Consider the following 26,566-nt stretch of genomic DNA (forward strand, 5'->3'; position numbering starts at 1 on the left):
AATCTATCCATCCATCACTAGTGAACAGGTCTCAGAATGATGGATTATCTCACTTCCCTGATGTTTATCCCGAGAAAGAGTTTCTCCTTAGAGGGAAAAACAAACAACTGATCCTACAAACAATCACGCTAACTAGCTTACCCATTTTGCATTCATCTGCCAACAGAGCGAAGAGAAATATATCAAGTTTGTCTTAAAAAGCCAAACTACATCGAAAGTTGTATGATTTCACTGAAGTGCCAGTGAAAACAATTAAAAGGAAAGCAGCACTGCACCTGCTCACACTATTCGATATTTTAGTAAAAACCAGGTAAAGCTGACAGTTGTCAGCAATTTCAAGTTAATTTTTCAGCTCCAAAGAAATGGAATAATCCTAAGTGACCAGAGACATATGAATACAAAATTTATGTATGTCGAAATGAGCTCATCTCTCAGATACAGCCTAGGTTTTTTAAATCACCTGCAATTCTTTCACACTTGCACAGAACTGCCTATGTGCTGAGACTCAGATCTGTCCTATCTGATCATCACAAGGAATCACAATTGTTTGAATTTCTCATTAATATGCCAATTCATACAAATAACATATAGAAAAGTTATGCATATTGCTTACGTGTAGAGACATGATACTTATGTATAGATGCAAATGAAATGAAATTCTAAGTGCTTACTACAGTCAGGTTTCCTGAAGTCCAGCCTTCATTTCAGAACAGTAAAACCCTTCTAGAGATTGTAACAGGAACATAATTGAAAATGTTGAAGTACCTGAGACTACCTCAGAAGCTTTGACATTTGTAGGAAATCATAGCTCAAATATAAGGGTAAAAACTGATTATTCATTTTTGAAATATGTACAGGAACCTTCCAAATCAATCACACGATCCATCATATCTCAGCCTGGACTCTCAATCTTCTTGTAAATATAGGGATTGAAAGAGATGAACCGTCTTAATCAGAGCTTTCCTCCATCACAAAATTACTACTGTCACTGGCACCGACACAAAAATGACTAATTTCAGCTAGAATCTGTAACAACTACTTAAAAGAGGTTACACAGTCCACTGTCCACCAAATACATACACTATGTACAATTTCAAAGCCTATTTATAGGAAATGCAAATAATTAACTGACCACCCATAAAAGTCAGTGAATCACCGATTCCTACAGCAAAGCAGCTGAAGAGATTCTACCACCTCGGCACCTATTACCATGACCACACATGTCAATTCTTGGATGACTCTTAATAAAGAGGAAAAAGACACAATGTGTCTGTCACCTCTCAGAGCCTTTATGAGATGGCAGACAGCACAGACTCTCCAAATCCCTCTAAAACTTCAAATGGGAAAAACTTCTGGACACAAAAGTAGTGGGCACAATAGCATCCACTACTGCTTCTCAGAAAGTTTTGTTTCTTTTCCGATGTTCATACTTGCAAAAGCCCAGAAAAAAGAATCTGAAACCAAATTGAAGAGAAACAATGCACAACCCCTCCCCCCCAAAAAATAATTCAGTGTCCATAAAGCAACCATGGAGAAAAATCACAGAAGAAAGGCCACAATCTACAACTGACTTCTCAGTTCTCACCCATTAAAAAACACTGGTCACAGCTGAAGAGAATTACAATTGAAAGCTTCCAGAAAGACTTCTCAAAGGAAAACTAAAAATAAGTGGCATATTTCACTGAAGTGAACTGTAAAAGTGAACTATATGAAACAATATTTGGAAAATAGCACTTCCAAACACTCCCCAAAAGCATTAAAAAAATCAAAAAGCTTTTGCACCTGAACAATCAGAAGAAAGGAGACTCAGGTTACGTAAGAGGGAAAATTCGGAAGCTGTCAGTTTCAACATTAAACTCCTACACAAAAAAAAAAATTTGGGATATTCCCTACTGTTTTCTAAAACCAGAAAAACACATCAAAATCACACTAAATATTGTAAATGTTGTATCACTGTGACCTCACATTTTTCAATGATGCTCAACTGTAGTTTTAATTTAGTGACATTTTTTCAAGAAAATGAAAGCTGTATTACACATCTGCAACAAACATGTTAAGGGCAGAGTGCAAAACATACACTGATTTCCCTGGATGTTTTACATACTGATGTTTGGGTGTCTTGTGTTTACCATACCAAATGTAAAGCCTTGCTTTGATTTTCCTCAAGAATGAGCTATTACTACTGCATACTCCTGCTACTTCATTAGACAGGAAGAGACGTAACAGGTTCATTCCAAGAAGTTTGAACCAAAAGAAGCTGTTATACAAGCCAGTAAAGTTTTGCTGCTTGTCAGCTCGGAATAGTGTGAGGCTTCCAATGACCTTCCTTGTACCACGAACCCAATTTATGGAGACAGAAATCTCACATCTGTACCTCGGCATATTGGGAGGTACATTACAGTGATATAAAAGTTTAATTTTCTCTCCTAAACCATACCTGTTTAAACCAATAAAGAACTAACACAGCTTTTACTCACTCAAGTGTCGTCAGTAGTTATAAAACGTTGTACTGCTTATGCAGAATTCATTTAGAATGCAAGGATGTGACTTACAAATGTCTTTGACTCATTCACATAAATATGCATGTATGCCATTTATAACAGTAGCCTTGATGAGAACACACAGTGTAACTGGCTGCAAGAAACGCTTAAGAGGTTTACATTAAAACAGAATATAGAACGGTGGTTAGAAATCACAGAACAGGTGACACCTTACTCTGATAACCTGGCGATAAAAACTGTAGGGTATGATGTATAGGTTTTGGCATTACCACTTTACTATACAGTCTGAACATCTGAATATCTGTTCGGATACGGCTCAGTTTTAGCGAGACAGAATAGCCAAGGCAGACCACATACAAAAACTGTGATTAATCTCAAAAAAAATTGTGATTGCCTCCTGAATTGTTCACTTAAACCCAAAGACATTTAGACTTTATTTTGTACTCAAATGTTTTTAATACAAACCATTTAAAAGTATAATTACCTCTTGGCTTTACAGAGTAATTTGCTTCAACTATTAAAATACAGTTCTTATTATAAGACTTACAATTTAGCAAAAAAAAACCTAAACCCCTGAAATGCAGCAATCAGTGGACATAAATAGAAAGTTCAGGCCACCTGAAGAATTTCTGTGATCATGGAATCACAGAATGGTTTGGGTTGGAAAGGACCTTAACATCATCCAGTTCCAACCCTCTGCCGTGGGCAGGGATGCCCCACACTAGACAATGTTGCCCAAAGCTCTGTCCAACCTGGCCCTGAACACTGCCAGAACGATTTTCTGATGAGAATATTTACAAGACTTCTGGACACCACCACTGCCAACTTGAAATACATTGCTGCTACAGATCAGAAAACTGCACATGCTGGCTATTAAAATATAGCCAAAAGGCTTGCAAGAATGCAAGAAAAATTATATTAAGAACCTACAGTGCAAAAAATGTAACTAAAAAAATTCTATTTTTTATTTTAACTATTAAATTTACTTTTTTCCCCCAGATATTTATGTCAAAGAGGTTTAACTGTGAAACTTGTGGCTCTGACAGTATTTTGATTTATTAATCTGTTTGTCATGTACAGATATCTGGTCCCACATGAAGACTTTTGGAGACAGAAAGACATCATAAAAATCTACAAACACAAATTCTATTGCATGACTATGTCCAGAGTACTTACCTAAAACAAATACTGTCTATAAATTTTCTGTCTGAGCACCTAGTTACATAGGTTTTGCATTTTTTAAAATCTCCATACAAACAGAGTTTAAGGTAGAGATGAAAGGCTACCGACAAAAGATGTTACCAAGCAGCATTTCTAGTCAGTGCAGCACAGAACAATACCTCACTGTCTAGTGATCAAATCAAAGCATTAGATAATCTACATCATATAGGATGATTCCATGTGGCCTTTATTTGTTGCTAAGGCCAAATAAGACCTTGCGCAACACAGCTGGCTGCTGGTGCCAACCAGCCACTCTGCAGATACCTTCCATGAACTCTGACAATTATTCCCGAATGTTTCTATCAGTATATAATTGTATCCATCCTATATACTGACAAATAGGCTCAAGCTGCTGAGGCCACTGTTCTAACAGTAATTTAAGTACTGTTACAGAGAAGAAAACCATAATCTATCATGCAGATAAGTCAGGAAGATAACATCCAACAGCATGCTGTAAACCAGAATATCTGAATAGTAGGACAGATGTAAAAAGCAGAACTTGTTCACCAACAAAGAACATAGCAGGTAAGATTTGGCACTGTTATTTAAACAAATGATATACAAATACATCACTCAGACAACAAAGTGGCCTCACCATGCAATACTGCTTCTTTTAAATAGAGCTAATGTTTATTTCAGACCTCCAGGTTACTACATTAAAAACCTACATAGAGCAGATGGAAAGGCTGCTTGCCAGCAAAAGAAAAGATTAAAAAACCCCTCAGCCTTTTAAAAACCAGTTGAACTGTTGGAAACAACTGAAAATTAAAACCGCCCACCCTCTGCACATGTATCCTTAATGGTCCCCAAAAGTATCCGTCAACAACTCCTCTGCTAGAACTCCAGTCCCTAGCATACCTCAGGAATCACACTAAAGACTACATTATCATTGCCCACAGTTCAAGTAAAAGGGTTGAAGTGGATGTTTATCCTGGAGTCAATAGAGGATTTTTGGTTTAATTACTTTGTAGGGCTGAAGTAGTAGAGAACATATGGCTGCTGCTTAAGATGTTGGAGTGTAAAACTGTAGTTTGTATATGGTTCAGTGTAACAGGGCTTCATGATATCTTCTGCTGTTCAAGTCATAGGTGGGAGCTTGTGGTCTACAAAATGATGCCAAGAGGATAACGATATGATTTCACATCAGTTGCCCTGTTTGTACAAGTCCGTGACATAACAAAGGTGAAAAGATTACATAACTTTATTTAATAATAAACTGCACACATGGCCTGATTTTGCTTCTTTGTGAAAAATCCAGTTCATTATTAAAAAGACAGACGCACTCTCAGCATTGATTAGTAACACAAACTGAAAACACATATCCTCCTGTAACTTCAGGAAGACTAAGCCATGAATTTTCTCTGCCTACCAAAATGTACAGCCATCCTTTGGGACAAACATGGCACCAAGTCTCCTCCGTCAGTTTTAAAAAGGGATAGCTACATGAGTTAAATTATGTCTTCCTCATTTCCTAGTACTTCTTACCATAGGCAGCTACCACAACAGCCAGCAATGAGAAGTTACATTTGGAATACAACCACAGAACAGTAGAATTTTTTAGGCTGGAAATGACCTCTAAGATCAAGCCCAACCGTTAACCCAGCGTTGCCAAGTCCACCACAATATAAAGCCAATACTTTTAAGTGCAAAAGGTGTTAAAAAAACCCAAACCAACAAATTATGCCTCACTAGGAGTTTAGAGGTAATGTATCTTACGCAAGTAAAGAGTTTCAAAATGTTAAAGTAACATTATTTCCAACTTATTTTTTAAATTTTCCTTTTTTTTGGAGGGGGAAATTTTACATCCAATGAAAATGTAAAGCAAATAAAACTAACATGAAATTGTTAACAGGATGATTCCTATTGAATGATATCTATTAGCATCAGGATTTCATTTCTGGAAGATACTTATTAGAAAGGTGAAGCTTACCTACAGAAGCACTGTGGGATCTCTCCTTGACCATACAGTGGAAACAAAAATGGTGTATTGCCATAGCGGCCAAGGCACTGAAGAAACTTTTTTGTTGCCTGAAGACCTTCAAGAGTGCTGCTATCAGTCTCTGAAACCATTGCAATCGAGTGAAGAATGAAGTGCTGCAAGCTGGGTGTTAACTTCTGTGTTCTCAGGAACTGAGCAAATGTGCTGTTCTCATAGTCTGAGGGAAGAGTAAATTTAGGTAAAGACTACAGTATGACATTTGTTTTTTTTTCTCATATGCTTCAACTTAAACAAGTACATTTGTATACAGATAAACAAAAGCAAATGAGTTTTTCAACAAACATCTTGCTGAAAATGGATAATCCAAGTCAACAGAAGTTAAAAACATCTACTCCCAGAAAGTGACTTTTCTCAGAAGACAGAAATATCATTCCATTAAAATATTTCAAACCAATGCAAACCCACTGTACAGGTGTCCAACAGTCTAGAAAGCAACCTCTAGATATGGCTTCATCCATTCATTACGTTAGACTTCACCTAACCCCCCTTCTAAACTGTGTAAGAAAAGCGAGCAACTGCAGATGAAAATCCATTCAAGTGCCTTGGGATGCTCCGTCCTGTAAATTACCCAGAATATTCAACCTGAATGGCACCCATTCAAGAACAGTATGGCTGAATCCATCCTGATACGGTTAGAGTGCTTGTGTATGTGCAGAGAAGCCATTCACACAGTGTCTTAATCCAAAGATGAGAAGGCACAGTATTTATTTCAAATCGATGACTTGCAACAAGCAAGTGTGGATGAGACACAAAGACAACAGGGATAAGGAAGCCTATCCCCCTTAAAATTAATACTGTTGCTGACACATTTTGAAATTCCAAGAAACACAAGTCTTTCAGGGGATGCTTAATGCAAGTATTGCACGTCACTGATACATGTCTGAAAAAAAACTCATTATGTTAATAACTAAATTGTCTCCTCTCCTCCTGGGAAAAGACTGCATTCAAGAAACAGCATACTTGCACACTACTCAGAAATCTGCTCATAAGCTAATTTCACTCATGCATAAAGTGACAGGTAACACTTCCATCAATGGTGAGACTACTATCATTAGCTATATATTTGTTTAAGATTCAACCACTGTTTTATTACAAATGTATCTTATTACCCTTTCTGCAGCCATGCAGCAAGTCACAAAATGAGAGGTTTTTGTTCTATCATTCTAAAAAAAAACTCCCAAGTTTTTCCTCACTTCAGACTTCTTACATAACTCCAAATTTTACAGAAAAAAGCTTTAAAAAAATTCTTCACTCTCCTGAACTCTCCCTATTAAAAGTCTGCCTTCCCACGAATGTAATGATCTCGCCAAGAGCAATTTGAAATTTCAGAAGTCTTTACATTTGAGTAGTCTGACTCAAAATACTCCCAATTACCTCTCAGGCTATTTCAAAATGTAGGACCAAAATCTGTTTAACTGCCTCTGGAAGTAAAATAAATGTAATGTCATTTCGGTACATGAATCAATGGATTCATTTAAAATTGATGTGGCGCCTCCTTTCTTTACTTAATAAATTTTCTAAATACCACCTATATTCTCACCCTGAGCACCTCCATTTCTTCCAGCAGCAGCAAATCTGATATTACCTGTAATCTATAAACCACTTCAGTCTAATGAGCTTTTCCCCCTTCATGATTTTCTCGAGTTTATCACACACTCTTGTTTGCCTAATCTTAGCAGATCATTCTCTATATTGACCAATTCTCTCTTGCATATGTTTAAAATAATTTTCTCTAATGTTTGTACCTAATCTAAGGGTCGTGTTCAAGTAATCAAACCAGTATCTTAACAACTGTGTCTTTTTAATACTAGATTCTTTCAAAAATACTGCCTAGCTGAGCTACTGTCAAGCTACAAAAGCACCGATATGCTTCAGTCTGAAACTTATGTCAATAGTTTAACTATTCCTCTTTCCTCATTATTTCTTTTTGACAGATTTTTCTTTTATTATTTTGCCTTAGTTTACTTTTGGTCAAGAACTGAGAACATCACTTCATTCTTTGTAGCCTGAGGTACATAAACCCAAAGCACCTTCCTTCTGTTAGCCAATTTTCCTCTTTGACCTGATGCTCATTATTCTTCGCACATTATAGCTCAAATATATTCAGATTTTTTCTCATCTAAATGAGCCAACAGTTGATAAAGACACTTTGAACTTGTCCTCTACAACTAAAAGGCATTAAACTACATTTACCTTCAAAGTTGAAAAATCCATTTTCTCAATTTCTGATTTTGTGACAACATACCATGATTTACACATTGCTTCCCCCCCAAAAACCCACAACAGAAAACTCAGCTACATAACACCATCTTAAAAAAATCACTGTGATGTGGGAGAAAACACCTAAAAATGACAAAAACATTTTGCAACATTGCTGTAATTTATAATTTCACTGTTAAAGACAAATGTAAATAATAAACAACGCAGGAAGTAGAAGAGAAATGCTTAAGTAGAAGAATTTAACATTGCAGTGAAAAGGTCATGAAAAGGCCAAAGCATACTTTAAAAATGAATCCATAAAAATAAATTGCGTGAAAACACAGGAGAGCTATTGAAATTGTGCATAACTGAATGAACTCATAAGGAGAGAGTGTATACTGTTCAATGAAACACCACCTTGGTATTCTTCAGGGTGTTGTTCATAGTCCAAACAAAATGTCAGAAATTTCATTAGCATTCTCTTTTCCACCATAGTGAGCTGTCTGCTGTTGAAGACATCTGCTCTAGAACAAGGTACCTGGAAAAGAGTTTTTAATAATTTCAGGTACTTAGCATACTCTGGATGTGAAAAGCATCAAGCAATACTATAGTCTGACTACTTAATGAATATTTCTGTTACAGCTATTTTCTAACATATTTCTTTCCATTATTTTCTATTATCATAAAAGTTACCAATTTTCCACAATCAAAATTTTAAAAAATAGTTTCAGCCTCTTGCCCTTTTTATTTTGCTTCAATTTCATTTGCATTTCTGACTGCAGAGGTTAATCAATAGAGTTTCTATTAACTAACTGTGCCAAGATCCCTTGTTGCCATTATCAGACCAATGACTTCTAAGTACCAGAGAAAAAAAATCAACTCTATGCTACAAATGTTAAAACCTAAAACCTGCGAATCTTTAAGAATTAACTGCCAAGTCAATCACAGTATTAATGTTTGACATGATGTAAAGATTTATGTCACTAATTTACTGGACTGCACGTTCTTTTTTTAGCTATGTAAAAAAATACTATAAACACATACAAACACCTTTTCATTCCAGAAGTTAAATGAAAATCAGAATCTTAAGGAAATGTACTAGATTATGGTTACAAAACTCTCAAGAAACTGATCTCTTGACTTTAAAAAGACAAGATTAAACACATGCAACGTGTTGCTTTATGATACCTGTTCTACTTTTCCTTCTCGAAAGGCAAGAATTCGTGTTGCATTTTTAAACTCTGCGTATCTGCTAACATTCGACTTGATCAGGAGGTCAATTAACAGACCTCGGGAGTACAGCAACTGCACAGGGATGAAAAAAAAGCAGTGAGAAAGTGCATACACCAAAAGAACAGTGATACCACCAGCATTCACTTGTAAGGTGCTTTCTGTAAGTATTTCAAGTACATGTAGTAAAGTTAAATCTGAGTAAGAGAGTGTCAAAATGTAATATGTGTAACATAATATTAAATGAACTGAAGGAACCACAGAAATGGAGGAGACAAAGCAGTCCACAGGAGAGAAAGGGAGAAGGTGTCAGCCTACTGCTTTTAGTTCTATTAGTCTGGGAGTCACAACTTGAGACAATTTTTTGCATTGCCATCTGGAATAATTTCTTTGTATCATACACTACATATCCTTGAACACTGGAATTTACAACCTTCATTTCCCAATAAGGTGACACTGTCTGTGTAAATCATCATTAGTTGTTTCTTAAATTACCTGAAATAATGTCACATTTTCTAAATGTAAATTCCTTAACCCCTCAGTCAAGACTTAGTCATATTCTGCTATATTAATTTATCATCTGTCTACCTTTACTCTTCCTAGACACTACAAATCTATTATAAAATACTGAAGGGGCATAAATGTAACTATTAAATGACAACATATGTCTGAACTGAAAAGCATTGGAGATTAGTTCAAAAATGCTCCAAGGCTTTTGGCCTTGAGTAGTGGAATCTGCATGACCACACAGAAGTCTTCAAGATAGAGGTTTACTGGAACACTAAATGGACACAAGAAAGTCTGTGTCGCAGCACCGGAGAGACAGCAATGCAGACTACTAGTCTTGCTCTGGAGACTACTCTTCAGATATGATTTCTGGAATTCATTGCAATGAAACTCAGTGGTGCAGAAAAAGTATGAAAAGGATACAAAACAGTATTATCTGCTTAACCATTATACACTGAGTATTTTTTTTTATGATGTCATTCCAATCATGCATGAAAGAGGTATTTGGAACACAGAGCCAAAACTTGAAATAATGCATTTTGTAGTGTCTCCACAAAGAATTTAATGAATTATTGAAGGAAGGTTTTCTTCCAGTTTCTCAAGGTCTGAAAAATTTTTCCAGGCAGAATATGAAAAATTAAGCAATTCTGCTCTGAAACCCCTTCCCTGTACTGCAGAGCACACACATGGTTTAAAGCACAGAAATTAAGAAAAATTTCCATTTAACTTGAATTTCCAGGGCCATATCCATTTACTGTGAAGTGTATAAAAGGCAGATTTTAAAGTTTAAACACTATGATAGCTATGTCAGACTAATAGTTCTTCCTCTAAGTAAAACGCAACTAGTAGGAATTCAACATAATAACTAATTTTAGCCAGCTTGTATGTCAGGGATTAACTCTAATTATTTTTTTTCCCCAATAAAACTTAAATCTAAAAGCTAGGAAGCTCTCAATAGGAAAATTATTTTTCATTTGAAAAACATCAAAGATCTACAAGAAGATAGATTTTCTTTGTTTAAAAATAAGTTTTTAAACTGTACCGTTTAAAAAGAGCAATTTTGTGGGTATTACTTAAGTGCTAACTTTCAGGATATTTACTTTTATGGATGTATTTCTTAGCTATGTTTTATGGTCTCTGGTTATAAGCAAACATTAAGAGCACATGTGAAATAGCTCATGTTTATTTTAAAGGTACTAATTCTTGCTTGCTTCTCAAGAGTGTCATTTTTACCGCAAGGGTACTGGTGTGAGCTCTCCTAATATTAATTTCTTTTTAAATTCCAGCCTTTTAAGCTGTATTTATTTGAAAAGCATCATACAATTCCTACCTTGGAAACTAAATCAATATTAAACCTTCTGCCTTCTCTAACAATTTGGGCATACGTGATTTTCTTTGGTCCTTGGGCGGAACTTTCTGAGGGTGCAGATCCAGTTTCGGGAGTGGACTCGCTGAAAGGCATACTATGAGAACTTTCATTCTCAGAGGTTATTTCTGGATCATTCCTTTCCACTGTGCTTGTTGGCTCTGTGCCTGTTGCCTTTTCTGGTTCCTGGCTCTCCACCTCTGGTAAGGTGTTCTCCATTGGTGTGCACTCCTTTTCCGATTCCTGAGCAACCCCGTCAGCATCAGAGGCTCCAAAGGCAGGCAGCTTCGGCAATGCACCAGCTTCTTCCACATTCTCAGCCGAATCCTGACTGATTAAAAACATAGGGGGAAGAAGGCAGGGGAAAGAAAAAGTCTTTCAAAGAGTCTTAAAAACTTGTTTAAAGTTTTGAGTCAGTGCCAGAATGGAAACCTCAAGCATTACTATGAAATTATTAGAACTTCTTTATCCTGGCCTAATCACATGTACCACCCACTAAAGAATACTGATTCTTGGACTGCAAAGCTGCAATTCAAGAGGAGTATTTTGCTGAGAAAAAAAACCCAGAAAAACAATTGGGGTTCTTATTTTACATGGACTCAAAAGACGGAATGAGCTTAAAATCAAAACGCTCATGGTGAAACACAATACATAACACAGCTACATAAACAAAAGAAATATAATATTTTAAAAAAGAAACAGTAAAGCAATTTGATTAGTTTTTTCCAATGGATTAAAAAAAACCCTTTGAAATTGAAATGCGTAAATGCATTAAAGTCAGTAAGCTCAAACATTTTAAAACCAAACTCACTGAAGAAAACAGAAGTGCTTTATACGACTGGGACTACTTTGCATCTATTACCATTGCAAGTCCATAAAAGCAGCAGGCAATTTTGACCTAAGTTCAACTAAAACTTTCAGATTACTTTTCGTCTCTGCCCTCGCATTCTAATTAGTTGTTCACATAACAGCCATACAGAATAAAGTTTCTTCATGTAGCAATGAGGAAACTCATTTTTATTTATATGTTATTCTTCTGCAAGTGTTACAAATTTGTGTGTGGCAGATGAAGGCAGCCAGTCAAAAGGAGGAACATTACCACACAACATTTACTCTGCATAGTCCATTGCCTTTTCACAACATAATTCTTTAAAATTCCTCTTACAAAGCAGACCTCCAATTGTAATCTCATCTACTCTTTATCTTGAACTTCAGTGACATCTACCTAGAAACTAGTACTTTTGAACGTGGAATTTTAGTTTATACTACCAGCTGAGATGAATCAAATCGGTGTCATTGTAAGTGAAACGAGTTCAGCAATAATTTCCCTCTATCTTTTTATCTTTATACCACAAGCCATTAATGCACTGAATAAACAATTTAATCTTAGCTGAAAACTAATGAACTATGATTTTAAAGGTGACCTGCAAACGAACAGTATAAAATTTCAGTAACTACCTGGATGGTTAAAATTCACTGAAGAGCAAAGAATTATTCTGTATACATATAAAAACATTCCCCCACATCTGTAGCCTTAAAGGTGGAAGCAGGAGCTCTGGTAAAAGAGGGGAAAAAACCCTCTATCATTTCAAAGTTGCTCCTCACTTATGAGCTCATGGAGCTCACATGGGCTCATGAAAGTAAGAGTTTGGATTTGTGCACAGCCACCAGGAAGCACTTATTCATGAATGGCTTAAACATCGCCCTGGGAAATACAGGAACTGCTATAGGGGAAGCACTAATGAAAGAAGTCTGTTTCTCTACATTAATTACATCTTTCAGCTTCATATTGCAAGCATTAAGTAACTATAAAATATCAACAAAAGATAAGCACTTTCTCGAACACTTTTTAAAAAAGTAATCTCTACTAAAAACACAAATGAAATTCAATTACATTTTGGAGTTCTTTCTGGATTTTGAGGGGGTTTTTTTTGGAATTTGGAACATGGTGTTTGTGAAAACTACAAAAGCTGTTGCCACGAATGCCATAACTAAGAATGAAGCTTTCATTTAACCCATCCTAAAGCTTTATACAACACAAAAAGTCAGAGGCAAATTCTTTCTCTCTTCTCCCAAGCTCAATGTACAGTTCAATCTCAGTTTAAACATATTTAATTATTACTTTTTAAATCAAAATAAAATGTGGGTTCACAACACACTTTATTTTTTCCTCTACCATTCTGAAAAGCAGTGTAACAGAAATGCTATATTTACATATTTTCAATTTCTATTCAATTCCCGCTAATGAATACGTAAATCTGCATGATTTGCACCTCTACACATTTTTATAATGAAAGCCAAAAACTGTATATAATCCAAATTTGTGACATTCTTCCTATAGGAAAAAATATCCCTGAATAATGTAAGAACTGTCTATAAAAATGACTCAAATTGAACTTCTGTACAGACAATTCGTCTCCTATCTCCAAAAAAAATAATACATCTGCAGACAAATTGTTGTGTAAATTTAGAATATTATCTTCCACCATTCATCAATTAATGGTACTAACAAAGGAATATCTTAAAATGAATGTGTCTTATTAATGCCTTGTAACAGCAACCCCTTCAGATAGGTCAAATGAAAAATTGCCAACCAGCTGGTTAATTTATTCAGCACAGGTGTTCACTATTTATTTTTCAGCCATTTGCCTTTTTTCAATACAGCTTGTTGTAGACACAGTATTCTTTTCCTTTGATGGATGCACTTTGTTCTAAGGCCATTCATTTCAGATTTGCACTGTGTATATTATACTGCTACCCAGCTGTTTATTCTTTCAAAATAAATGTTTAATGGTTACTTCATAGGAGTTATAAAAGTTAAGCAAAACCAACAGAATCTAGCCAGAACGTGTAAATTGTCAGAACCACAATAATTGACTCTCGCAGAAAGTTTTAAGTTATTTTGGAAAACTTTTTCTTTGCTGAATTTATTAATATTAACATTCTTCCTTACGGGTTTTGTGTTTGTATGGGTTTTTTTTAAATAATCAAGAGAGACAGCATCATACCACCAGGCTAAGTTAAATGCTTAAAAGTAGAGTCTTCTATTTTGTCCTGACTCAATTATAAATGCTCGCTTCTACAAAGTGTGAAATCTTAGTGCTAGGGGACTCTCTGAGCCAGCCATTAGTCAGTATCACATCTTCTTAGGAAAATCATATGCAAAGTTAAGAGACTATGAAACATTTAATCTGATTTAATACTAGTTCTGAACAATATTTATTATGGCAACAGGATTACAAGTACAACATTCAAGTGATACTGCTTTAAAATAACCATAACATTTTATCTCCAATACAATGAAGCAGCCATTACTGTGAACTTTGGAATATTCCAAGTCTGTGACCTTCAGATTGTATTATTATAATTCACACCACTTTTTTTTTTCCCCTACCTATGATGCTTACAGAAAGAAATACATGTTTCCATATGAATATCTGTCAACGTTTCATTTATCTAAGGGATTCAACTTAAATAACTATCCCAAAGAACCTTTCAGGAATTCAGAGCAGTGTTCAGTTCAGTGCAATATCCAAAAGATAAAAATGATACACAGAGTTCCATTTTCAATTGAGGCCCATACAATTACCATTCCTCATTACTATGCTTGTGCACTATTCAGCATTACAGCTTCACAAGGTTATTTTTAGGTGTTCTTTGATTTTTAATATGACATTGTGAAAAGCTTACCTTCTGCATGGCATATATATATATAAAAACAAAACCCAAAGTAACATACTTCTATTTAAAAATCCAAACAAAAAATGAAATTTGTATTCTTAACTTCTGCTAATGCAGACACACCTCTACAAATACCTAATGGAAAGATATTTACCATGTATCAGTCCTAAGATGGTAAACTACTCTTCACGTGCTTATGCAACAATTAATCACAGAACTGTGTATTTCAAACTAAGCAGGTATTTTTTGCATGTTGTATGTAAAGTAAGAGCTGAGTTACCTTACTTCAAAAAAGAAGGAAGGTGACAGCCCTAAAAGGCTATTATTACATTACCAGGAGCCTTTGACCATGCAATTCGTCCTCCAGCATCATGGGTAAGCACTGCTTAATAAGTAAAGTAAATCCACTAAATATAAGAAATAGAAGAGAGCAAATATTACTCTATCATTTTAGCAGAATTAAGTATTCCACAGTTACAGTACTACAGTTTGTGTTCCTGTTTATGTGTACTTAGTTTATTCTACATGTACTTACGTTTTATTTTTTACTATGAGAACAAGAGTCTTTAAGCCAAATTAAGAATGGAGAAATTAACAACCTTCTGCTAATAATACCTACAAACACAACACTTTTGTTTTCTGCTCAGAAGTAAATCACCAGCTCACAAAGTTGGCCAACAGGTTACACCGCATCCGGACAAGGTTATTTAGAGATGGATCAGTCAGGTTCAGTGAAGTGATTCAACAAAAGCACAAGGACATGAGGAACGTTTTAGAGGTCATGGTTACTTTCTGAGACAACACGTAATAAGGTAGTGTGGTGAAATGCTTGAAGCCAGAAGTACAATATAGTTATTAGCTCTAGGCATATAAAATTATTTGTGTATTTCTGCATTTATACTTACTCGCCAAAACAAAAATCTTCTACATGTTGAATAGTTTTATCCTTCTTGCTCAAAGAAATAACTTCTTCATTCTCAAGGATCAGTTTTCTCCAGTCTTCACATTCATCACTGATATCAGTCTTTTGCTTACAAAGAACAATTAGAAAATTACCATTTGTACTGTACCAGCTGCTCTTGAAATATATATCTCTGTAGTCCAAATAATTTGTACCATTTTATATATATATAAAAAATGGTGTGTGTGTGTACATATATATAAAAAATATATAAATCATCTTAGCTGTCTTAATATTTTTTCCATTCACATTTTTGAGTTCTAACAGAGCTGGTTACTTTATCATAGCATGCCAACATTTGTACATTGCTAGTTTTAGTAATCTGAGAGTGTAGTGCTAAACAAAATACAAGTTTCAGTACAGTTGAATGTAATTTTGAATATAATCTACTAAAAAAAAGTTTTGCCATAGCAAGGTTAGTTCCAAACTTTGTGACAGAACTCTTTGAATGGAGACCACATGAGAAAATACAGTGATTTGGGTATTATATTAATCTGCCCACACAGGAACCTCTACACCATGTAGCAGAACCCTGAGAATATTAAGTTCTGACATTGAGCAACTCCACTGATTATGCCAGAAGGTAGCAGCACTATGTAATAAATAGGCATGAGACTGAACTGAAGAAGTTCCATCTTCTATGGACCAACAGGCTCATATCACTTCAGCAAATAATATGAACATCCATTTGCTAATATAGTCCAAGTGCTCAATCTCCTAAATAAATACCCTCTTCAGAAGATTTCTAGTGGACCATCATAAATTAGATAAACTTTGGTCATTGAAAAATACACTACCAACATTCATCTTTTTGTCCTGGTTACAGGACATTTCAATGGAAGGATCCAGTAACTACCCTTCTCCCAGTTAAGAAGAATCAGCTGAAAGCACAGAAGACAGATTAAAGGGACTGAAATATCAGATTGGAAAATAATCAAACACAAAAAGACAACAAGGTGCTGGGAAAGGAATCAAAACAATAGTGTAGCTGGTTCTACATAAATTCAAGTACCTAAAAAGTATGACTGAACACTAGACTGTTCGGCTTCAGATAGTAAAGATTAATAAATCAGGCATATCAAGAGTCCTAGAATGCCAGGCCAGGTGGTTAAGTCTTAACTAGTAAAGTTAGAAACTAGAAACCTCTTTGATCTGTCAAATTACTAAAGAGAAAAAGCACTGTGGTAATTTGTCTTGTAATAAATTACACAAGCAAACTTAAACCTTAAGGAATGTCAAAAGAAGTCATTTGGGAATTTTTTTACCTGGTTTTCTTTGACCCAGGACAATAATCCTGAAAAACTAAAGCTGGCCCAGTTTCCACCATAGTAATTTCTCCTGTAAAAAAACCAACAAAACAACAAATCAACAGTGAGGCTTGATGGACAGATAAAACAACCAAGTTTGAGATGTTCAAAATGTTTTCCATGACAGATGTTACAGACACAGAATATAAAAATTGGTAGAATATTTCACAATCCTCAAGGAGATTAAAAACTTCCATTTTCACTCATTTGTATGCATCTCTGACCAAAGAGACTACAGTCTAAAATCGAAGTATTTTGAGGGTAAAATTAATAATACTAAAAAAGCACAGGGGATGCAATAAGTAAAAGGAAAATACAGATACTGCTTCTTGGCCAAAACTGACTCTACACCTCTAACTCAAATATGTACATCACTATAGATACCTTTACTTAGTGCAGAGCCAAGCCAACAAGTCTGCCAGTTTCAAGTGAGTTCTCAGAAAACCCACTTCAGGTTTTTGGCATCAGGTTCTGGCAGGACCTCACAGGTTTGTCACATGAGCACAGCTATGCTGCTTCTGACTGAAGCCGATGTAGAAGTTAACGTAATTACATTACATGCCACTTCTGAACTACCAGTGCTTCATGAGGGCGATATGCAGACGAGGGTTAAGTGAACTGAAATTGGGTCCAGACAGTAGAAACCACATCTCTCAGCCATTATGTCAGAGGAAAGTTCACTCTATTATTTATCTATTGCTTACAGAACAGATTATGCTTATTACAGACTGTTACAACGCTCTGGCAAAATTCTTACTGAACTGCATATACTGTAGGTGGAGCCAAAGCAACTGATTTGTACAAAATGATCATACCTCCCCTAGTATTTCCCAGTTCATATTTACCACCTTATTGCTTGAAAAATATTAGTTTCCTTCTTTTAAATCACAGAAAATTAATTGTTCTTCTGTTAATCAAAGAAAGACTGTTCTCCCTTCATAAAAATTTTCTATCCATATTTCTCTCAACATCAGTTGGTTTAGTTTCTTTCATCATGCACACCACATCTTAAATACTAAACAACTCTGATAGGAAAAATAATAGAGCAATTACACGTCTAAAAAATCACCAGTTCTCACAAAATAAAAAATCACCTGAGGATTTAACCCTATTTTCTGGCACTGGATGTTGGCACTTCAGATGTGTGAAAGATAGCAGAAATACTCTCCTGGATGGATATCTAATGTTATTGCATACACTGAAAAAACCCAAACCCTCCAACATTTAGGGAGGAAAATGGGTTTTGCATTTTACAGGTTAATGCAGAGACTGTTAAATCAAATAACTTAAAATCTTATCATAACCTCCTCCACTTTTAAACTGTAGGGGTAAGTGTGATAACAGTGAAAAATTAAATTCAGGTTAGATTCTACTGTTTAACATGGGATGGTTTTGACAAGGGTTATCTGCACTGACAAAGACTTCATCAAGAGTGTCAGCCCCTTTGCAAAACCAGAGGGTGATGCTCCATGCCATGTTGCTTACTTAGCATATGAAGGACAGATGTCTGCTAAACAATGCCTAATCACTCCTGACTAGAAACTGACCTCAAAAAGTCTTTCAGCTACTGCAAGGCAATAGTGAAGAACATAAATAGGACAACTGCAAAGACAACAAAATCCAGCCTTTGCTTAATAAGGGCAGCTTCTACAACAGAACCAGGTGTTTAAGGCCACCAACTGGAAGGAGTGGTTCTATACTTCATGAGAATGCTCAGTCTGCCCTGCAACTTGGTCACTCTAAGCTCCATCTGCAGATCCATTACCAACCAGAAACTCCATCTTTAGAGTTCATACTTACCTCACTATATGAATGACATGGGTGAGGCTTTATAAGAACTGCTTTTTGGTATCACACAGAATATAAAGCAATGAGGATTAAATATATTCAATGACTGATTGTCAAATTTCAATCTGTAAAACACTGATAGTTGCATGATAATCTCCAGTTATGTTTTAGCTGTCAATGATGCAGGCTAATTTCTGCTGCTGCTTAAGATATGACTGACTAGAAAGTTCAACATCCATATATTATCTGCCACTTCTGGGATTTCCAAAAAACACAAGCATGAAGATTTATTTTTAAGGGAATCTGCTGCTTTAGTTGCAAGTTTCCTTGAATATGGAATACAATCTGGCTGTCAGAGCAAGCAAGGCCATTGATCACAGAAATTGCAGAAAACACCTGCCTAAAATTAGGACTGCGTTTCTTGAATCTATACCAGTATAAATTCATGCATATTTAGAGTATTTAAAATGAAAACTTTTGGTAAGAGAAACGAATGTCATGATCAGAAAATTACAAAAGTTGATTCGTGAGCTGTCAGACACATCTGATGTAAACATTCCTCTGTTCATCAGGTGGATTTTCCTTTGAAACTGCTTTTCTTTTTAACCACCGTTGATGCGAATCAATCTTTTCAACAAAGCGCTGCTCTGAAGCTCAATCCATTTTGAGAAGACAGCATGGCCTTTCTCAAATGGAAAATGAATCACAGCTGTCCTTCCCCTCCTCTGGCGTCTGAGCACCTTTCCCAAGCTATGCTATACCACCTCAAATATTAATTTTCTCTTGAAGCATGAAATTCCAGATTTTTTTCCCCCTGGAATTTTAATTAGTTTACCCTGCATTACATGATGAATCAAGGATTGCTTAATTTTCTCATCTGAAAACACTGCAGAAGGAAGGTAGACCAGATCCAATTACTGACATAACGAGCAAGGTTTTTTAGTAAATATCTTGAAGAGGAATTCTGAAAAAGGCTGACTAATGATTTTACAATTAGGTGCCCTTTGTAACCAAATATTTTGATTGTAATTGCCCTGAAGATGAACCAAGGAATTCCTCAATGTAATGGTCAAGATCAAAGCCTAATTAAAGCTAAAATATTGTCCCCAAAATTTCAAGGGCTAAGCTCCTCTCTTATTATATTAGCAAACTACAAAGATGGATATTCTCTTCCTTTTTTAAGGTTATAATTCAATTATACTAAGTAAAGACATGAAACATTTTGAAGGTGTAACAGCAAAGGTAGAAATTAATTTTTCTACCAAGTTAGAGCACTGATGTTCTTTTTTTCTCTCATACATTATTTCCTAGATTATATTTGCTCAAAAATTCTCCTGTATCACCCGGATTTTCACATTAATTAAAATACTGCTGCTTTTACTTCACATTTTCCAAATCTCGACTCTGTAGTTCAAAGCAGTAGAACTGTTAAAGTAATTTTTGCAAAGTTTTGGAGATGTAGCTAAATATGGTTTTACCTCAGCTGAGTTCTCTCTTACCCTACGTTAAGTTTGTGATTTTTCTTCAAATACCTTGAAAGAATTAGCAAATCTCAGTCCAGAACAATGAAATTGCAAATTGTTTCCAATTGATTATTATTCTTGGAATCCAAACCAAGGGAATATCTAACATGTTCTTCGGAAGATAGATTGCAATTTAAGAAATTAAGTACTTTAGAAAGCATGAGATACACAAGTAAAATGTAAGTAAGAACAGAAAAAGGGTTTCATAGCCTGTGCCTGTTAAGATTGCCCTTCTTGGTGCCATGTCGTAACAGCCACGGTGTAGCAGTCAAAGCTGGTGATGTCTGAAGAAAAGCTGCTGATGCCTCACGATTGCTCCCACGAGCTGCCTGTATGTGTCTGTCCTGCATTTGATCTTTCAGAAAGAAGTCTCAAAGCATCAGAGTAGCTGTCTTTTGCACAGGAAGTTACTGCCACATCGATTTTAAGGATCTGAACACAAAATGACTTATGCTTCAAACCCCTAGTTTCATGTGCTACCTATTAAGTACACAGTCAAATGCATTAAAAATTCCCATTCTGGCACTGTAATTGTGTTCAGGAGCATGAGGAGTGGACTGTGCTTCCCTGCATTCCAAGAGGAAGGGTTTAACCCAAACAGCTCTTGAGATCCTTCAGCTCAATATAAGGGTGATAGTGGCAGTCACTCATGTTACATTATATCCTGGGATACGAATGTGACCAAAGTAAATTAACATGGACTGGTTGAGACCACGTTCTACTCTCTAACACCTTTGCTATGAGAACATATCCTAAACCAAAATAGAAATAAAACCAACTCTTCTCAAAAAAGGTCAAAAGACACCAGAATTAAGATTTTTTGCCTAGGTTTCCTTACTGAAAGTTAAAGAATTCCTTTATTTATCTGGCAAGAAATTGACCTGCTTTGAGAAGCAACCTTTTTGCTCTCTGGTTGCTGTACTTCCACAGCTACCTCACTTTACAGAAGTTAAAGATTAAAATGAAGGCTGCATGAAGACACAGGTTGTATTACGTATTTTACAAGTTCTGATGCAAGTGAGAGATTGTCTAGCAAGAAGTAGAAACTACAAAAGCAGGTACCTTGGAGGGGGAAGGTACAAGGAGGGTGCCCATCATGCTTCTGGATGCTTAGATAAAACAGAATTGCAGACACAAGGAACATTGAAGTACTCTACAGGCAAAGTAAGGTCAAAAATTAAGAAAGGCAACCAGTGTCAAAAAGCAAGACATTAGAAGTAGGCAGAGCAAACTGGGCACAGAAGAGGAGTTAAAATCCTGCATCTTGACACTCCTTTGCCTTTGAATTAAACTTTACACTGAAAGCTAATTAAGTCAATGAAGAAGGATGTAAACAGTAAAACTATAGTCTACAAACTCTACCAGATGCTGAAAAGCAAAATGTAGCTAAACATACCTCACCTCCAACTGCCCTATCCTCAGTAACCAAACTAGTACATAACTATACAGACATGTAATTGTAAGAGGCAAATAAGCAAAGGACCAGAAGGAGAAAACATAGCAAGCCATCAGAAGGAAGTCCTATGCGTAAGAACAATTGGAATGGGAAGCATACTCACTTCAAGTAATCAGCTTTCAGTCTTGATCTACCTTTCTTCAGCAGCTTCAAGTTTACCCTAAGTGCCAATCTCCACATTTTTAAATTGCAAATTACTTTTCTAAATCACTTAAAAAATATCCTTGAAATTTCACATGTCAACAGCTCATTAATATCTACAGTAAATGTAGCTCTCTGAAAAGAACCACAGATTTTACGTTTATTGAGACAGATAGCTGGCACAGAGAAATAGAGCTCCTTCAATTACTATTTGGCAGAAGCTAACTTTAGTTTAAAATCAGTTTACAGGAATTTATGGCAACACTGCAGTGAAGTGACTATTTTGAATAAGATTAGCCACTGCTGATGGCGATGCTCGGACAGTGTTTATAAATCAAACTTAGAACTTAGTATTTTATAATAAGCCACTTCAAAACTATCTTCCATAATCACCTATGCAGTATATTATGATAAATGCAAACATGGCTGGAGATTAAAAGTAATAAAATGATGCACACAAGGTAACAAGTACAAGCAAACCATAAACAAAGACTTTATCCATATACTTTTTCTACATTGTGTGCCTAACTTAACTCAGACCTCTGTAGAGAACAAAAGATTAATCGAAGTAGCACACCTAATACAAACAAGTATTTCTGTAACCCCAGATCTTATTTTCTCATACTCTGAAAAAAGCTTAAGCTCGTGATCCTTCAAGAAGGAAAAAAAACATATGTTAAAAAGTGATATTCTGAATACATGTTGATGAATTTTCAATTATACTGCTACCTCAGTAAAAGGAAACTTGAAAATTCATCTAGAAATTAGTAAATTAATCTAGAAATATAGTAGATAAAATTAAAATGCTTAAATTGAGATGAATCTCTGGCAAGCTTTCTAAGACTTAACTTTTCACTTAAAATTCAAATGGCATCAGGGTGGGGGTTTTCTGATGGTTGTGGTAGGCTTTTTTGCAAGAATACTAACTTAAACATGAAAGGCAGATGGCTTAAATGCCTTAATTTCCCTATTTATAGGGAAGGGGCTGTGCAGTATAAACATTTCTTTTTTTCTTTTTTTTTGCCAAGATAAGGATTCTAGACCATGATTCAGTGAGCACATACACCAATTAAAACAGCAATTATTAATATGAGTGAAGAACACCTTGGTTAAAAACACCTTCCCCTGACCTTAGCCTGCGCTAGAGTTGGAAAATAACTCCACAGGAGAAAGGAATCTAAAGCAGAAGCCTTCATTTTCATCATAAAAACAAAAGCATGTGTGAATGTAAATGAGCATATTTAAGTGAAAACAGTAATAAACAAAATCTGTATTCCACAGTTCTAATTGCCTGTTCCTGTGAGTTTTCTGAAAGGCTCTTCATTGTAGCTAAAAACACGCATGGATGAAAGTGTTGTGGTTTAACCCTCAGCCAACAACTAAGTACCAGAGAGCCACTTACTACCCTGTGTAGGTTGAGATAAAGATACATTAATAGGTAAAGCAAAAGCCACGCAAAGCCAAACAAGGAAATAATTCACCACTTCTCATCGTGGGCACTGTTGTCACCCCCAGGACAGCAAGGCTCCATTGTATGTTACAGTTACTCGGGAAGACAAACGCCATCACTCCAAATATCCCCCCCTTCCTCCTTCTCCCACAGCTTTACATGCTGAGCATGACATCCTGTGATGTGGGATATCCCTGGGGTCAGTCGGGGTCAGCTGTCGCACTGTATCCCCTCCCAACTCCTTGTGCACCTCCAGTCTCCTCACTGGTGGGGCGTGAGGAGCAGAAATGGCCTTGACTCTGTCTAAGTGCTGCTCAGCAGTAACTAAAACATCCCTCTATGATCAACAGTTTCCAACACAGATCCAAAACACAGCCCTATACCAGCTACTATGAAGGAAATTAACTCTATCCAAGCCAAAACAAAACAAAGTTCCAGTGACTAATTATTATTACAGACTGATATGCAATGAATATGAAAAATTGAAAGAGAAGTGTTCCATTAAAAAAAATCTAAGTAGTCTACTGGTAATACACACATCAAGCCTCAAATTCAAACATGACTATTTTATTCGTTCTATATCTGTTTATTTCAAAATAAGGGGTTTAATATTTTGGTTAGCAATCTAATACAAATGAGATACTAATAAAACATTTTGTCATGAAATGATAATGGTTCTGGTAACAAGTCTGACAAAAACAGAATGGGATAATTACTATCAGGAAAGGTAACAAAGGACACTAAAACCTGTAACTGTTCCTGTCTGAACGGAAGAAGGAGCCATCAACAGCATCCCTGACCACATAATTTATGTTCCAAATTACTGGGCTAGCATGCAAAAATTGCCTGTTCTACTGATGGCAGTAACATCCCAAAAACAAAGTAAGAGACAGAAGCTAAGATTACTTGATGCCAGATGAACACAAAACACAGCTCCCAAAGGGCACGCTGACATAGACACAGATAGACTTCTAGACAGTTTAATTCCTAAAAAGGAAAACTGTTGGAGTAACTTACGAATCAACATGAAGAACTCTCTGGCCACTTCTGGCACATGCCGCTGCAATAATAGATTCAGGCAAACCTGAAAGGACACATGCAATTTTTAGAACTCAGTATGCTAGGATATATTAAAAAATAAAGTTAGAACTTGGTCAGAAAAAAGCAATTTAAATAAAACAAAGTTTACAATACAAGCCACTGAAATTTTTAATGCTCTCATGCTATAAAAATAATGAAAACTCTTTCATGTTAAATAGTTGTATGGCGCATCTCACTTGAAAATATGACTAGCTCCGAGTTAAAGCTTGTCACCAGGATCTTCTCTGGACACCTTGTTATCATAAACAGATTAAGCACTTGCCAGCACAATGATACCCAAATTGTAATGGGGTGCTCTGTAACTGTATCCCTCCTGATACAGACAGGCATTATCTGAGGGCATTTTTGTTTTATTTTTGGTCCCTTCAAAGTGCCTGACATAATGTGAAGATTGAGCAACAATCCATTAAAACTGTGTTTTAAAATAAAGAAATTTATGGTAAAATGCTGCAAACCCTGGTATATTGTCCAAGGATGCATCAGAGAGCATGAAGGTACCAACCCGTTAGGGTGGCATTAAACAATTGCAAACAGCAGAGTCCTGCACAGCGCCGTCTCCTCCGTATCATCTGTTGGCAAGCATCTCTAGTGTGAACAGACGTCAGAACTGTATTGGGACCTGGCTTCCAAGTAAACTAATTGCTTTGCTCCAAACAAGTGCCCAGGAGCACACTCAATACTGTATGCAGACCAAGACCTGAGCGTAAACATTAAAACTAAACTGACAGTGCAGGCGTACCTTCACTTCACATTCAAGGGTAGTGTTGGGGACAGAACTCATGCGAGCTGGCTGTCCTTAACACAGTATCCCTATCAATGTCTCCCACATCATACAATTACACTCTGTCAAATCAGTATGTTTTCACTACATTCAGAAGATCAGTAGTACCAACAAAAACAAACGAAAACCCCAACCACACAAAAACCCCAACCAACCAACCAACCAAAACCCAAAAGGCCAATGATATTTCTCTACCAGCAATACCCACTTGGAATGGCACATGATCACAATTGGAAGTTCATTAAATAAATGAGGCTGTTCTCTAACTTCTACTCCCACTCACCAGATTTTTACATGCAGTTAGATGACTTGGATTTCTGACTAGATTCAGAAAAGCAGTATAACTTGCTCTCTAAAAAGCTGTACAGCACTAGCTTTGCTGAAATCTCTTTTTAAATTATCTACTGGCTGTTTAAGCAGGTAAACCAGTAAAAGCGATTAAAATTCTAAGGGGCTAGGTATTAGCAGACACTTAGGCTGCATATTCAATTAAGGCATGAGATTAAACAAAGTGAAAGGAGTGTTCCACTGATCTGATTTACAGTGCAGCACCAGAAGCAGCTAGTACAACTGAAGAGAAGTAGAACTGAGCACAGAAAAAGCAGGCGTGGTAGGGCACAAACTTCTCTGGCTAGCTTTGAGCCAGACATCATCTGCATGAAAGTTTCAGGCCTGCAGTTGTCTGTTTCTTCAGAAAGAATACTGCCTTGACAAACAAATGAATTGTCAGCATGTTGCCATCTGATGATTCACTTAAAACACATAATGCAGTACATTAAAGGTTACGGGACAATCATTTACTCCTTGTAAGGTACCAATTTTCAGTTACCTCAAGAAGCTGTTCGCCTTTCAGGAGATACTGAGTACAATTTAACACTCGGAAAGATTGGGAAAAATAATTTTAAATGGTTGAGCTGATCTTCATTAATTCTAGAACCTCAAATGCAGTCTAGAAAACACCCAGCTGGGTTTTGATATGCAAGACCATAGCTTCATGATCTCTTTAAGCCAGCAAAGGCAAGACACAATGACCAAAATTAAGAGTTTCCACTTCTCTATCCTCATCTTCAGCCATTCCTGACCTCCTCCCACATGAGATAGATGGGCAGGTTTCAGCAGACCAGTTTCATGGTGGTGTTGACAGTCCAAAAGTACAAATGTTTGTATCAATAGAAGGAAGGAGATTTAACACATGCATGACAAAATTTCCAGGAAAATAGCTACAACTTCCCTACAGATTTTCCGGGTTAAATGCTTCCTATTTTAACGGATTTAAAACAGAAAATCCCTTTCCAAATCGATAAAACAGAAGAAGTTACAATGGTTTTGCATTGCTGACCTTCCAAAGCAAGTA

General features: G+C 36.1%; 1 protein-coding gene across 1 annotated transcript in view; it reads right to left on the reverse strand.

Annotated features, from left to right (window-relative positions):
- LOC104406458 (rab proteins geranylgeranyltransferase component A 2-like) overlaps positions 1 to 24,414 on the reverse strand; it is a gene marked incomplete at its 5' end in the record, with an annotated part of 54,755 nt that extends 30,341 nt beyond the window's left edge. Inside the window, 7 exons of the mRNA XM_010015428.1 lie at positions 5,653 to 5,878; positions 8,338 to 8,458; positions 9,109 to 9,225; positions 10,988 to 11,354; positions 15,610 to 15,734; positions 16,931 to 17,003; positions 24,348 to 24,414. Coding sequence (XP_010013730.1) covers positions 5,653 to 5,878; positions 8,338 to 8,458; positions 9,109 to 9,225; positions 10,988 to 11,354; positions 15,610 to 15,734; positions 16,931 to 17,003; positions 24,348 to 24,414 — 1,096 coding nt within the window. The remainder of the gene's footprint in view (positions 1 to 5,652; positions 5,879 to 8,337; positions 8,459 to 9,108; positions 9,226 to 10,987; positions 11,355 to 15,609; positions 15,735 to 16,930; positions 17,004 to 24,347) is intronic.
- Between the last annotated feature and the right edge of the window lie 2,152 nt (positions 24,415 to 26,566).

The sequence above is a fragment of the Nestor notabilis genome, unplaced genomic scaffold (genome assembly GCF_000696875.1).
Source record: "Nestor notabilis isolate BGI_N333 unplaced genomic scaffold, ASM69687v1 scaffold6105, whole genome shotgun sequence".
NCBI classification, from domain to species: domain Eukaryota; kingdom Metazoa; phylum Chordata; class Aves; order Psittaciformes; family Psittacidae; genus Nestor; species Nestor notabilis.